Consider the following 15047-nt stretch of genomic DNA (forward strand, 5'->3'; position numbering starts at 1 on the left):
ATTTCTAAATATTAAGATTTTTATAGAAGTAATTATAGAACAAATGTAAAATTAAAATGTGTAGAGATTATTTTTCGTAGCCGTCGGCACCCGTCGGGACTCGGGATCGGGATGAATAACAGCCACGCCTCCTAGCGGCGTGTATGAACTTGTATCATGTTGTTGTTTTCCTGTTGAACTTGAAAATTTGATTTGTCAAAACACTTATCTGTGAAAATTGTCCAAACGAACTGTAGAATGCCCAAAGAAAAGCGACGATCCTCACGTTCTCCTAGTCGTAGAAAGAGATCGAGGTCAAGAAGCCCGAGAAAACACGATAGCAAGAAATACGACGAAAAAGAGCCACGAGAAAAGAAACATGCAGCCAAAATCAACCTAGAATTTTCCTTTGAAGATTATAAAAAAGATTTAGATACACTCTTTTTCACCGACCGCGATGTGATAAAAAAGTCTACACCACAGTATGAAGAATTTTGGAAGTTTTTCAACAAATACCAAATTATGAGGAAACGGCAAGGAGTTACCCAATGGATTCCACCCAAGTCAAATCCAACGAATGAACTGGGTATCCCCACAGTTTATCACCGTTCATTCATGCTCAACTTTGGTCTAAACCTTCCACCCCCAGACAAGTTACTTTGTCGCATACCTCCAGTAGAGTACTCTGAAAGAAAGTCTGCACGTCCAAGGCTGACTAGGGAGCAGTTGATGGAGTTTCACCAGATAATTCTTCTCTATTTGGAATTCTTACAGAGAGAAAAAATGGTAAAATTGAAGAAGTTGAGAGAAAGTCAAGACAAATTACCCATTGCTCAATTCAAAGATGAAATTATCAAGACTGTTTTAGAAAAGCAAGTTATAATTATTGCTGGTATGTTTGTTTGATTAATATTGCATTATATTCTATAAATTCTAAAACGCTTGAATTCAATGAAGGTGATACTGGTTGCGGAAAATCGACTCAAGTACCCCAATACTTGCTTCAGGCTGGTTTTTCCAGGATCGCTTGCACACAGCCCAGACGAATTGCTTGCATCTCTCTTTCGAAAAGAGTTGCTTACGAAACGTTGAATGAGTTTGGTTCAACAGTTGGCTATCAAATTCGTTTCGAGAAAAGTAAAACCCAAGCCACACGGATCGTGTTTGTCACTGAAGGGCTTGTACTTAGGCAAATTTCATCCGATCCCACATTGTCTGATTATGACATTATTGTACTGGACGAAGTACATGAACGACATCTTGCCGGTGATTTCCTGTTAGGAGTGATGAAATGTCTAGTCCAGTCACGAAAAGATCTTAAACTGGTAATAAAAATTATGAATTAAGATATAATTAAGAAGGAAACTATTAATTTATTTTATTTTCTAGATCCTCATGTCTGCCACAATTAATATTGGTCTGTTCCAACAATATTTCCAAGGTCAGGCTCCTGTAATTCAAGTTCCTGGTCGCTTGTTTCCTATTCAAGTGCAGTATCTTCCCATCGTGCCGGAGGAGAGAGTAACTAAAACGGGCAAAATGAATCCTTCACCTTATTTAAGAATTCTGCAGTTAATTGATGGCAAATACAAAGTAGAGGAACGAGGAGACTTGCTCATGTTCCTCAGCGGGTTGAATGAAATCACTTCCGTGGAAGAAGTGGTTAAAGAATACGCCCAACAGAACCAGCGATGGATTGTCTTGCCACTGCACAGTACTCTATCCATCGCCGAACAAGACAAAGTCTTTGATTATCCACCGGAAGGCGTCCGCAAATGTATCATCGCCACAAATATAGCCGAAACATCCATCACTTTAGGTATCAAACTTGCTAATTTTGATATAATCTGCAGTCTAATAATCATTGTTATACATTTTAGATGGAGTTCGATTCGTGGTGGATTCCGGTAAAGTCAAAGAAATGAGTCACGATCCAATTTCCAAGCTCCAGCGTTTACAGGTATGATCATTTCTAATCTATTGAAAACCCAAATGTTTAATAGCGGTGAACGCTTAGGAATTTTGGATCAGCCGAGCGAGTGCAGAACAGCGTAAAGGGCGAGCCGGACGAACGGGTCCCGGTGTTTGCTTCCGCCTTTATTCTGAAAAAGAGTACGGAGATTTCGCCGCTTACGCAACGCCCGAAATCCAACGGGTTCCTCTCGATTCGATGATTCTTCAAATGATCTCAATGGGCTTGCCAGATGCTCGACTTTTTCCTTTTATCGAACCGCCATCCGGGGATGCGGTGGAAAACTCCATTACAACGCTAAAAGTACCGTTGACTTGATGACTTTATCCGTGTTCAGTTTAACACTAAAATGTACAATTGTTTTATTAGGAAAAAGAGGCGTTAACGATTGACGAGAAACTGACGACCATTGGGAAATGCCTTGCAGGATTACCAGTTGACATCACCTTGGGCAAAATGCTGTTAATGGGTTCGATTTTCGGTCAAGTGGAGGCCGTGCTGGCCCTGGCTGCAGCCTTGAGCGTCCAGACACCATTTACCAATCGAGCCTACCGTGACACAGACTGCGAATCGGCGCGTAAAGAGTTGGATTCTGATCACGGGGATCCCCTGACGCTCCTTAATGCCTACAAAGCTTGGCTCGAGATCAAGGCTAGCAACCAGGGTCACACCAGTCGGAAATGGTGCAAGAAACGAGGGTTGGAAGAGCAACGCTTTTACGAAATGACAAAGCTCAGACAGCAGTTTCGACACATCCTTTCCGACGCGGGACTCCTTCCTGGGCAGGATTCCAAACAGAATACCAGCTCGTCCCAACGAGCTGTCCGGCACGGCCAACTGCAACACCTGAGGTCTCTCAAGCGCGACTTTATTCGCTCCGGCCAGCGGAAACGGAAAGTCCTGAAACTCGGCGAAGACATAGAGGACATGGACGACGACGACGATGAAGATGAAAACGGCGAACAAGCGGAGATGCCAACTGGGGGCAAAATCGATATCAAAGATGTTGAATTTCGATTGCAACACGACCAGTCAACGGTGCGATCACTTTTGAGTGGCGTCACCTCGGCCGCCACGTCCCTTCAAGATCTTATGCTCTTAAAATTGATCCTGGCCAGTGGCCTGAGCCCTCAAGTGGCGCTAGCAGATGAATTTAACAACTACAAGTCAACATCCGACCAATTGTTCCACACTCGAGCCAAGCCTTTCACAGCCCTTCATCCTATGGGCGTCTTTGCCAACCACCCAGAGCCTCTCCAGTTGCTGGAACAAGACATTATCCAAGTGCCGGATTTCCCCACAAAGTTGCCCGTTTCCAGCAAGCACCAATTGCTGATGTATGTGACTTTGCTGGAGACCAACAAATTGTATCTCATGAACGCTTTCCGCATGCCGGCAGCCCAGACTCTCCTTCTGTTCTCACAGTCCATCGATACCAATGGCGATTTCGCCCGGCTGGTTTGCGACTCTTGGTTGGAACTTTATTTTGTGGACGCAGCGGCAGCTCAGAGTCTCCTGTTGAAAGCGTGCCAGTTGCGTTACCGCTGGAACGACCTCCTTATGCTGCGACTGGATCCTAATCGTCCACTAAAGGAGAAAGACGTCCAGAAACTGGAACAGAAAATGAAACGAATGCAGAGAGATTTGCACTACGACCTGATTGCCTTCACGCAAACTCAAATTTTGTACACCATTAAACGACTTTTAGCAGCTGATTTGAAGGTTATTTACCGGGGCCATGCTCTAGAATCTGAAACTCCAAATGAAGAAATGCCAAATGAGATTAACCCGTTCTGGCCAGAATTCCAAGCAGTCGCCCATCCAAGGAAAGGTGGGCTGCAAATGGCCGACTTTCTTGTTTACGGATGGTATGAAACTTTATCATTGTAAAGAACAACTCAAAAATTATTATAAGAAAATTTCCGATTTTTCTAGTTTGGAAGAACCCGATTTCACCCAAGATTATCTCAGCACACCATGGGCTTGTCCTATATGCGAACTCAATTTCTACCTGACTGGTCTAGGACGATTGAGGCACCAGGTCCAGTGCCAGAAGACAAAAGAGTTGATGGAAGGAGGTATGAAATGTTTTTTAACAATCTGTCTGCCCTCTATCCAGTTTAATTTTCCGTTTTGTTGGGTTATTATTTAGGTCAGGGTGAACCAGCAGAAGCTTCCGAGTCGAAAACGGGTTATTTCTGTCCCGATTGTCGCACCACTGTGGAGCTGACCGGCATTGATTTACTGCGTCATCAAAGGAAGCACCAACAGGAAAAGTCCAGCAAACCTGAGGCAGATTAGTCCTATACACGCAGAAAGAAGCCTTGCCCAAAGTCCTTCAAATTAAACACGTGGGACACGTCGACACCAGCACTCATTTCCGCTGCGCATTTTTGCGAACATCATCACATTATAATCCCCCTAAACTCAAGGTTGAATAAAGACCTCTGTAATACGACGCTGAATTGGAATTTATTTGCAATGAATTATAGTTTTATTCAGAGTCATGGAAGCGTAAATACATAACGGTTTTTATCTTGTTCGGTCTAATTAAGAAATTTCTCCTTATTAGTTGTTTTTTTCTTCGTCACTTTCTATTTGTATATACAAGTTTCGCCAGCAACCTCATACGTGTTACTACTTTCAAAATTCTGCCACGTGTAAATATTATCTCGTAAAGGTTCGCAACCTACTTGGAATAAAAATATTGGACCCAAAAAGTTTGGTGGAAAAGAAATAGAAAGTATGAGAAATAAAGAAATAAAGGATATCCGCGATTATTTCAAGGCTGAGGCAAATCCGTACTAAATTAACGTCACTTTGATAAAAATGTGGAAACTTCCAGAATTAGCTCAAATTTCATAATCACGGAATATTCTACGTCACATATTGTTTCTCTGTCGTTATAGTCACGTTTGAGAAGGTGACGTTTCATCGTTACGTTATCTAACGACAAACGAAAATACGAAATAATCCTTCTAGAAAAAGCTAGGGAAAGCCGCAGGGGACTTGGTACGAACCTCCCCAGGCGCTTCTGTCGCGTCTATATAAGTCGACGTCAGCCATTTTAAAAATCAATTCGCGTCCAGCACCCAACTCGAACAGAACGTCTTAGCAGTTGCTTCGTCGAACACATATTTTAATTCAACTTTATCATCTGATTGATCAAATTTAGTAAGTTAAACCTTTGATTTTCTTTGTTCTGAATAGATATCCATTGTTCTTGTGTGTAACTAGTATAATTAACTAAGAATTTTTGGGGGAAACGAAACATTTACGCCGTGGCAAGTTGTCCCTTTGTTCGATTGTGTCCGCCATTTTCTTTCCTCGTTTCAGCTCTTAGTAACAACTAGTTGGAAAATATTTCATGGTGTAAGATGAGACAGTTATTGAAATTTACTAGAAACATTTTGTATTACATTAGTTTTGATTGCAACTTCTTTGAAAATAATTGGCTAGTAACAAAATTTATGCATGGGCGTAGCTTTCCTTTGTTCGACGTGACGTAATGATGACGATTGGTTATGATGAAACTTATGATAAACTGGTTTTGTAAATGATACTATAGTGAGTTTAATTTTTGCTTCTACAGAACAAGATGCAGATCTTTGTCAAGACATTGACTGGCAAGACCATCACCCTTGAGGTTGAGCCTTCTGATACTATCGAGAATGTTAAGGCCAAGATTCAAGATAAGGAGGGCATTCCACCAGATCAGCAGCGTTTGATCTTCGCTGGCAAGCAGTTGGAAGATGGTCGTACCCTGTCTGATTATAACATCCAGAAGGAATCTACCCTACATTTAGTCCTCCGTCTGAGAGGAGGAATGCAAATCTTTGTCAAAACACTAACTGGAAAGACCATTACTCTGGAAGTTGAACCTTCTGATACCATTGAGAATGTCAAAGCAAAGATCCAAGATAAAGAAGGTAACTATCTAACCTTTGCCTACTGTTCTTAATTAACCTGATGAGTATTAGGATTACAATGACATTTAGAATGTCTAAATTTCTTCATGATTACAATTATATCGCAATAACCTGAAGTATTCAATAGATTTTAATTTCCATAGTTGTCTGATTGAAATTACAAAATGTTTCTTTGTTCAGGCATCCCACCCGATCAGCAACGTCTCATCTTCGCCGGCAAACAATTGGAGGATGGTCGTACTCTGTCCGACTACAACATTCAGAAGGAGTCAACATTACATTTGGTGTTACGTTTACGCGGAGGCATGCAGATTTTCGTTAAAACTCTTACTGGAAAGACCATCACTCTCGAAGTTGAACCTTCTGACACTATCGAGAACGTTAAAGCCAAGATTCAAGACAAAGAAGGTAATGGAAAAAAATGAGAAAAGAAATTTATTGTAGTTGCTGATGACACTCTTAGGACACCTAAATATGGACCCTGATTACTAAATAATCTGAAATTTAAATGTTAAATGATTTTGGTAGCATTAATCTACTAGATAATATTAACGATTTGAATTGTCTACAGGTATTCCCCCCGATCAGCAACGTCTAATTTTCGCTGGAAAGCAGCTCGAAGATGGCCGTACTTTGTCTGATTACAACATCCAAAAGGAGTCGACTCTTCACTTGGTTCTCCGCCTCCGTGGTGGTATGCAGATTTTCGTCAAGACTTTGACTGGCAAGACCATCACTCTTGAAGTTGAGCCTTCTGACACTATTGAAAATGTCAAGGCTAAAATTCAAGACAAAGAAGGTACGTTAGTTTTTGAAAGTTCGGTTGTTCTGCAATGATGATACTTTTATATACGCTAATATCAACCACATGATTACAATTAAATCTGATGTGGTATCGTGGTAAATGGCAGAATGTTTAGGTAGAAATTTCAATGTTATTGCTTTTTCCTTAGGTATCCCCCCAGACCAGCAACGTCTGATCTTCGCTGGTAAGCAGTTGGAAGATGGACGTACCTTGTCAGATTACAACATCCAGAAGGAGTCTACCCTTCACTTGGTCTTGCGTTTGAGAGGAGGTATGCAGATCTTCGTCAAGACTCTCACTGGAAAGACCATCACCCTTGAAGTTGAACCTTCCGACACGATTGAGAACGTCAAGGCTAAAATCCAAGACAAAGAAGGTAACATTATTGGGGGGATTTTCCTTGTTTGCTTACTATAATGATGACAATTTATTAGCTCTATAATATGTACCCTGATTACATTTTTTCCAACGTGTACTGATGTACATCATGGAATACTCGGCAAAAACTCGGAAACGCAAATATATAATCGCCATTCTTTACTCAGGTATCCCACCCGACCAGCAGCGTCTCATCTTTGCCGGAAAGCAGCTCGAGGATGGTCGTACCTTGTCCGATTACAACATCCAAAAGGAGTCGACTCTTCACTTGGTTCTTCGCCTCCGAGGTGGTATGCAGATTTTCGTCAAGACCTTGACTGGAAAGACTATTACGCTCGAAGTCGAACCATCGGACACCATTGAGAACGTCAAGGCTAAGATCCAAGACAAAGAAGGTAAGAAAAGAAAAGGAATACTTGCTTAAGTTCAATATTTATGTGATGACACACTTAGGACACCTAAATATGTACCCTGATTACTTAATTGGTCTGATGAGCAATATTAAGATTATTGAAACATTTTTCCCGTTCTAGTATTAATTAGTTATTTAACCTACAGGTATTCCTCCCGATCAGCAGCGTCTGATTTTCGCTGGTAAGCAGTTGGAAGATGGTCGTACACTGTCCGACTACAACATTCAAAAGGAGTCAACCCTCCACTTGGTTCTTCGCCTCCGCGGTGGTATGCAGATCTTTGTGAAGACCCTGACTGGAAAGACCATCACTCTTGAAGTTGAACCATCCGACACCATCGAGAACGTTAAAGCGAAAATTCAAGATAAAGAAGGTATGCGCGCTTCGATTTTGATATAATTTGGAAAATTGGTTTTTGATGATATTCTTAGGACACCTAAATATGCACCCTGATTACGATTTTATCTGACGCTTTTAAAACATTATTCGTATTGTGTGTTACGAACGTGTGTTTAATTAGCTTATTTTCTCCCCTAGGTATTCCTCCCGATCAGCAGCGTTTAATTTTCGCTGGTAAGCAATTGGAAGATGGTCGTACCTTGTCAGATTACAACATCCAAAAGGAGTCCACTCTCCACTTGGTTCTGCGTTTGAGAGGAGGTATGCAGATCTTCGTCAAGACCCTGACAGGAAAAACCATCACCCTTGAAGTTGAGCCATCGGATACAATTGAGAACGTCAAGGCCAAAATTCAAGACAAAGAAGGTAATAATTTGGAGCAGTTTTTATTTTTTATTCCATCTATTATGATGACACTTCATTAGCTCTTTAATATGTACCCTGATTACTTATTTTCCAACGTGTACTGATATAAATTCTAAGATTTAAACAACTTTTCACGGAGTAAAAAATCTAATCCACTCTCTTACTCAGGTATCCCACCTGATCAGCAGCGTCTCATCTTTGCCGGTAAACAGCTGGAAGATGGTCGTACCTTGTCAGATTACAACATCCAAAAGGAGTCCACTCTCCACTTGGTTCTGCGTTTGAGAGGAGGTATGCAGATCTTCGTCAAGACCCTGACAGGAAAAACCATCACTCTCGAAGTTGAGCCGTCAGACACCATTGAGAATGTCAAAGCTAAGATCCAAGACAAGGAAGGAATCCCTCCTGACCAGCAGCGTCTCATTTTTGCTGGAAAGCAACTTGAAGATGGACGTACTCTTTCGGATTACAACATCCAGAAGGAATCTACTCTTCATTTGGTCCTTCGTCTTCGCGGTGGTATTTAAATACCGAAATAATTTGAAGCTTTATCGCAAGTTCTAACGTATGAACTGATATCTGGAAATGTTTTGTCCTCGCTTTGGCGTGTTTCGTTTTTTAAGTTGATTTAAATTGAAATACAAATCGAAATTGCATTAATCATTGGTTCTATATTACTTAATTATAATACGTTATAATAATTAAATCGGTAACGAACAATATAATTTTGAATTATAAAAAATTCAAAAATTCAATTATAACTCAATTTGCATTTGTCATCAAACTTAATTACTACTCCAATAATTTTTTTTTTTCACTGAAAATGTACAAGGCCAACACTGTATTCATTCAAAACTGTTATACTACAAACGCGTTTTACATGTTTAATTCCTTGCGGCTGCCATTGCATTGTTAATTAAATTCTGTAGGTATTTGACATTTTTAACTAGATCAGCTTTAGGGTCGAACTCTGTGTGTTTGACTGTGACCACTCGATAGCCTGACTGGGTAAGAAGTCTCTCACGCAATCCTTGAGGTCCTGTACTGAAAGACTTTCCTTTGCACAAATGATTGTAGTTAAGCACTATTACCGCAACCCTGATGTAAGCAAAACATATTAATAATAATTGGATCAAAGTCTTAAGTTTTTTCTGGTGTTCACCTTTTGCTATTGTCCGGTAATGCCTTCCCAATATAGTCTGCCAAAGGTAACGGAATTCCCTTGTCGTTCATAATGAACTCGGCATCGACTTCGATACCTAAATCAGTTTGGCCTGTGCGAAAGTGTTTCTCGGCTGGAATGAAATTCGACAGCGTATTGAGAATTTTTTGATTCAAAGTAGATTTAGGACTGTTTAGCGGAACCACGGGGAACCTGAATGGCAAACTCGTTGTTAAACCTACAAGTGGGAAAGGATTATTGCAATTTATGGATGGCGAAATCGGGATAAAGTTATACCACTCAGTTTCCATTTCTTCAAGATGGCCATTGCCCAGATCTGGTTGATTTTCATTTGAATTCCTTTGTTGTTCGATGAAGCAGACACTAGGATGACACAAAGCGGTCAACACATGATTATGTTTACGTAAAAGATCATCTTACCAAATATTTCGTGAATAAATACGTCATTCAACACGGATTGACACAATTCGGAATCTAAATGATTAAGTATGGCCAAGGACCACACCAAATCCAATTGAACAGATTTATTCAAACCAGAAAATGCCTTTTTATCTTTTAGTAGACTTGACATTTTCTCCCAAAGTGGTTCCCAGTTTGATGGTAGGAAATCTAAAGCTGCGAGACACAAAGTCAGCGAGAGGATGTCCTGATAACGAACATTGGTCCAATTATGATTAATCCAATCACAGATAGCGTCCAAACAACCTGGGAGGAGAGAGATTTTAATGAAATTACAGAAAAAAATAAATTGTAAATAGAAACTAAAACAACCTTCATGTCGATATTTGAGTTGACCAAGGCTAGTGAGTAGAGATCCTACCAAAGATGACTTCACTTCAGAATTAAGCTGGGTTACGACATCATCGCATATACGCTCAATCAACACCTGATCGTGAAAAGAAAGGCGGTGTAGGGCAAAAAGGATATCGGAGGAGAGGTGAATAGAAAATTTATCGGAACTCTTGTTAAGGTGATAAGAAAGAGCACGTAACAATGGAGTCGATCTCCTCTGAGTAGCACCCAGTACGGTCAGGATCTTTGAATAAGAAAGAATAAGAAATTTAAAAATAATAATCAAAAGATGCAGTTGTTTGATTTAGACCTTTGTTTGATCTTCTTGGTTGTAGCCTTCTATCAACTCAACAAGGACATCTTCCATTTTGTCAATGAATTTTGGATTGAAATGGTTGGCATGTTTCAACAAGGAAACAAAATCTTTGACTTCAACAATTTCAACCCATCGTCTTTCAATATTGGATACTATGTTTGCCACAACTTTTGTATGCATAGCTGTGTCTTTAATGTCATCATAGAAATAGAGAACTGAAAAGTGTTGAGACACACTTCGCTTTCTCAAATTCCAGAGAATTTCATTTTCAAGAGATATAACAGTATTTGAACTAGGGCTGAACCCTAGCACCAACACACTTTTTAGAGCCTACAGAACAGAATACCTGTTATGTAATCATAAAAGTATAACTGGAAAAATGGCTATTACCTGCAGAATGGCAAACATCCCTACTTGAAAGTTACCTTGGACAATAAGATCTTCTAATTTCTTTTTATCATCCAATTTCTCAAAATCTGACGAAGTGAACCTGCCTTCTGACACCCATCGACTGAGGATATTCATCACATTGATGGCACATTTCCCATTAAAAGTTGGGTCTTTAATAGCCAACAACAATGATTTGGCATCAGTTGCCGACGAAATTTGTTTATCAAGAGCAGTTTTGACCCAAGCCGGTTCGTTTAATAACTGCTCTTCAGCTTTGGTCTGCTTTAAAGACGGATTTGCTGAGGTAGAACACCGTTTTACGGAAGTTTGAACCAATGAGCAGGAACCAGTTATACGAACAATACCGAACTTCACAAGTAATCCAGTGCGAAACATTTTAATTTTCTTAAAAACCGATAAATTGTTTTACTTGTCAAATTTACTAGTTCATCACGCGTTTTCAACGTGAATAGCCAATGGCAGTGCAGGCTGGAAGGAGCACAGTAGCAGACGACGAAATCTGCAAAGTTTTGGCAGCAGCGTTGAAGAAAAACAAGTAAACAACATCTGCTGAATTTGCTCTCATCTCTTTTCGACGCTTTGAAAACGTTGTATACAATCGGGAGATGACCATCAAAGTCTAACATTGAGGTAGGTTTACAGTTATATATCGTTTACACGATGATAATAATGTATAGGATGAATGAAATTTGAGTGATGGCACTGTGTTTATTTGTAATAGTGGCTTACGCGGTGATATATATTTTTTAAATAGATAAATTTGGAAGAACTAATGCTGAGATCAATTTTTCCACGATTGGTTGCGAGCAAACGGGTGCTTGCTATGAATTGTTCATCACATCGAGAATTTGTTATGGAAGAACTTGAGGTGTATCATGACCATGAAAACTCTAAATTCTGCATCAAGCTTGATGACGAAAGTAAAACCCAAGCAATTTTCTATGTAAAATGATAACAACAAAAGATTTATTGTTTATTCTGTCTTTTTTATGTAGATGAGGCTGTGTTGGTGTATGAAAAGAAGCACGGTATGATAGACATGTATCACACTGAAGGTATGTAAATACATTAATAGGATCTCTTTGAACAAATAAATTTAAAATTTAAATTTCTTTAGTTCCAATGGGTTACACTGGTAGAGGGATAGCTGGATTGCTAGCCAAGGTATTTATTTATTTTTTTAATGGTTTCTTTTAAAAGCTATGCCCTATATTTTACCATTATTTTGTTATGTGTCTAAGGCTGCTTTTGATCATGCAGTTGAGAAGGAAATGAAAATGAAGTTGTCTTGCACGTATTTGCATAACTATTTGCATAATTCTTTGAAAGACGACACAAAAGAAAAGTACTTGAAATTTGTTATTCAGTAGTTCTCAGTTTCGTTGATAGATGGCTCTTACTGCGAATGTTCCGCACATCTTTCAACCTCGAAATCAAGAAAAATACACTTTATTTTCTTTGAAATCAATAAATCGTTTTAATAGCTTTATTAATATATAAACAATTGTTAATTAAAATACTGCTACATTTTTTTATGTATTGAAGTCATTATTTGGGTATTTTCTGAAATAAAAAAATGCAGTTGGAAAATGTTGATGACGTTTCACGTCCCACTGCGTAGAACAATTTGACAAGCAGCTTCTTCAGGGTGAGTTGGAAGGAAGCAACAGAGCTTTCTACGACTGATTTAAAGCAGGACATAACGTTTCTCGTTCCTTTATTCTTGGTTATAGTTGCTTGAAACTTAAAAAAGTTACCAGAACCAAGTAAAAATGGATCAGGTTATGACTTTTGTTGAACCTGGGCGTCAATTCGCCAAAGATTCTCTTCGTTTGGTTAAGAGGTGCACAAAACCCGACCGCAAAGGTAAAAATGTGTTTTTTGTACATTCTACTTGTCTTCAGTTTAATTTTCCATTGCAAATTGCCGGTCATTTCAGAACAAGCAGTAAAAGTAATGTTTTTTTTTTGTCTTTTAGAATTCCAAAAGATTGCTATGGCCACAGCTATTGGCTTTGCCATCATGGGTTTCATTGGATTTTTCGTTAAGCTCATCCACATCCCCATCAACAACATCATTGTTGGATCCTAGTACGGTCACTGACTAATCTGAAGAATTCCAAAAGTTTGGTACATTATGTGTAATGGTTCAAAGAAACACATGAAAAATAAAATTGTTTACTCCTTATTAATTGGTTTAAATATATGAAACAAATCTATTGGATGGCATTGACACAAATTAGCTTATCTTTACACATGTGGAACATAGGGAATTGCTAGAACACAAGTCACTTGAACTAGAGTTTTTAAGGTTCATTTAAAACGACGGTTCTCAACGCATCCTCATCTACAATATCAAGAATAGCGACTGTTCCGTCATTAAAAGAATACGACAGTCCACCATCGATGACTAGGGAAGCGTCAAAACAGCGGGAGCGAATGTTGAGTTGCTTAGCGAATCCTCGAGGTTTCCGCTCCCCCGGTACTGGTAATGTCCCATCCAATAATGAGTCTCGAATTGTGTAGCCCATTAAAGCTATCTCTGTAAAAGAAAATCTCACAATTAAAAGGGCTTTTGTTTGTTTGAATAACTCAACAATCAAATAGTACCAGGTCCAAAAATGAGGTTATTGTTAAATTTTGCAGTAATCCTATCAATGAGCCGTTGATCCTTATAGTCAATTGGTAAGCGCGTTTCTTCTTGAATCAGTTGCATTAAATCACTGACACTTTGATGGGGAAGCTTGTTGATATTAAAAGTCCAGGAGGTTGATCCTGTTCCAGTCGATACACACAGTCCTGAACTTTTGACTTTAGTACGCTCACTTCCATCCACTGCAAGCTCATAGTAAGACACTCGAGCGGAGAGAGCTTCGCCTATAAACACCTGTACAAGTAAAACGAAAATTTAAAGTTAGTTTTGATTTGATTGAAATAGTGTTTTCAAATTTTATACTGTACTTCGTTGAGAGCTTTCACAGGCAAAATTCGTTTGTTCTTTATGCTTTCTTCTGACTTAGGGACCTCGTCACGGTCCTCGGAAATCTCTAAAAATCGGTTTTCTAATTGATTAAGCTGCTGATCATGCAGCTCAACAGGTACATCATAAATTTTATCGCCAATGAGTGTCACGCGGATACGCTTGCGAAAAAGCCAACGGAACTTTCCCTACGAACAACAAAATTTACTATTTGTTTGGAAGAGATAAAAAGGACGAGGAATTAACCTGAAGTAGCTTGTCAATGGCATTCTTGATGTTATTCGAGTATTTCTTCGGGAGGCAGAGGTAGCCTTCGGATCTTGTAGGATCGCTATTAAAACCAATTATCGTCTTCGTAGGATCGTGGATTTTACTTGCACCAAGTAAAAATGTACCATCTCCTCCAGCAGTAAAGATAACATCAGCCCAGTTAATGTTACTTTCATTGTAATCAAAGCGAGTCACAACTTTTGTTTCAATGTTCTTTTCCTCCAAGATACTCTTCACCATGGCTTCACAGTTTTTATGGAGAGTATGATGGTAGAGTAACATATCTAAAGAGAATAAACACTATAAGTATGTATTAAATTAACAACTAAAGTAAAGAAAGAATTACTGTAATCAGATCCTCGCTTTCGTAAAGCGTCCTCCAATTGATTTTCATCAAGATTCTTGTGCCTGAGCTTCTCAAATTCATAGCGAGATAGTTTTGTCAATACCAAGGCTTTTTTTGGAGAAAATGTGGATGCCTCTGATGGGCTCCAACTTCCTACTGAGTTTCTTGACTGAAAAAATTAATAAAAAATGTAGGTTTAAAAAAAATTCAGACTGAAGTTGGTGTATCCCTACTAGTTTTCTATACAGCTGTAAATTTCCTATGAAGGATAAGCTCCTTGTCGGCGAACCTTGAGATGCGATTTTTCTCAGAAACATAGCAGCACAACCGTATGGGTCACCAGAAAAATGGTCAGTAAGAGAAAGAAAAATTACGTGTCAATCAGTCACGTTATAGTTCTATAACATTATCTCTGCCATATTATCTGTTCACCAATAATCTGTTACGTGATTTCAAAACATTGGATTGGGAACCATCGTACGCAGAAACACCGAAATCGCCTAGCAGAC

The 15047-nt window shown here is 39.2% G+C and overlaps 5 protein-coding genes across 6 annotated transcripts; 3 read left to right on the forward strand and 2 right to left on the reverse strand.

The window, feature by feature from the left end:
• Positions 1-88: 88 nt before the first annotated feature.
• Positions 89-4491, forward strand: LOC124342562 (probable ATP-dependent RNA helicase DHX34). Its single transcript, XM_046795554.1, has 8 exons — positions 89-871; positions 937-1304; positions 1369-1798; positions 1860-1939; positions 1997-2254; positions 2321-3819; positions 3887-4029; positions 4104-4491. The coding sequence occupies exons 1-8, from the start codon at positions 238-240 to the stop codon at positions 4250-4252; spliced, it is 3561 nt and encodes a 1186-aa protein (XP_046651510.1). The 5' UTR covers positions 89-237; the 3' UTR covers positions 4253-4491.
• A 498-nt stretch (positions 4492-4989) lies between these two features.
• LOC124342629 (polyubiquitin-C) lies at positions 4990-8904 on the forward strand. 2 transcript variants are annotated; one of them, XM_046795684.1, is made up of 9 exons: positions 4990-5125; positions 5544-5880; positions 6061-6288; positions 6452-6679; positions 6834-7061; positions 7231-7458; positions 7622-7849; positions 8014-8241; positions 8410-8904. In XM_046795684.1, exons 2-9 carry the CDS (start codon positions 5550-5552, stop codon positions 8766-8768), a joined length of 2058 nt encoding a protein of 685 aa, XP_046651640.1. In that variant the 5' UTR covers positions 4990-5125; positions 5544-5549; the 3' UTR covers positions 8769-8904. The 2 variants fall into 2 exon arrangements, with proteins under 2 accessions (XP_046651640.1, XP_046651641.1); XM_046795685.1 differs by lacking the exon at positions 7622-7849.
• A 163-nt stretch (positions 8905-9067) lies between these two features.
• On the reverse strand, positions 9068-11436 carry LOC124342646 (FAST kinase domain-containing protein 4-like). Its single transcript, XM_046795713.1, has 7 exons — positions 10923-11436; positions 10527-10862; positions 10196-10460; positions 9845-10129; positions 9701-9787; positions 9404-9641; positions 9068-9339 (listed from the first exon to the last, which is right to left on the reverse strand). The coding sequence occupies exons 1-7, from the start codon at positions 11316-11318 to the stop codon at positions 9126-9128; spliced, it is 1821 nt and encodes a 606-aa protein (XP_046651669.1). The 5' UTR covers positions 11319-11436; the 3' UTR covers positions 9068-9125.
• Positions 11437-11444: 8 nt separating this feature from the next.
• On the forward strand, positions 11445-12710 carry LOC124342896 (protein NATD1-like). Its single transcript, XM_046796106.1, has 5 exons — positions 11445-11573; positions 11698-11863; positions 11939-11998; positions 12061-12107; positions 12185-12710. The coding sequence occupies exons 2-5, from the start codon at positions 11716-11718 to the stop codon at positions 12311-12313; spliced, it is 384 nt and encodes a 127-aa protein (XP_046652062.1). The 5' UTR covers positions 11445-11573; positions 11698-11715; the 3' UTR covers positions 12314-12710.
• Positions 12711-12993: 283 nt separating this feature from the next.
• On the reverse strand, positions 12994-15038 carry LOC124342723 (NAD kinase 2, mitochondrial-like). Its single transcript, XM_046795852.1, has 6 exons — positions 14772-15038; positions 14539-14707; positions 14169-14476; positions 13904-14110; positions 13553-13829; positions 12994-13484 (listed from the first exon to the last, which is right to left on the reverse strand). The coding sequence occupies exons 1-6, from the start codon at positions 14853-14855 to the stop codon at positions 13249-13251; spliced, it is 1281 nt and encodes a 426-aa protein (XP_046651808.1). The 5' UTR covers positions 14856-15038; the 3' UTR covers positions 12994-13248.
• Between the last annotated feature and the right edge of the window lie 9 nt (positions 15039-15047).

Source organism: Daphnia pulicaria, chromosome 6 (assembly GCF_021234035.1).
Source record: "Daphnia pulicaria isolate SC F1-1A chromosome 6, SC_F0-13Bv2, whole genome shotgun sequence".
NCBI classification, from domain to species: Eukaryota; Metazoa; Arthropoda; class Branchiopoda; order Diplostraca; family Daphniidae; genus Daphnia; species Daphnia pulicaria.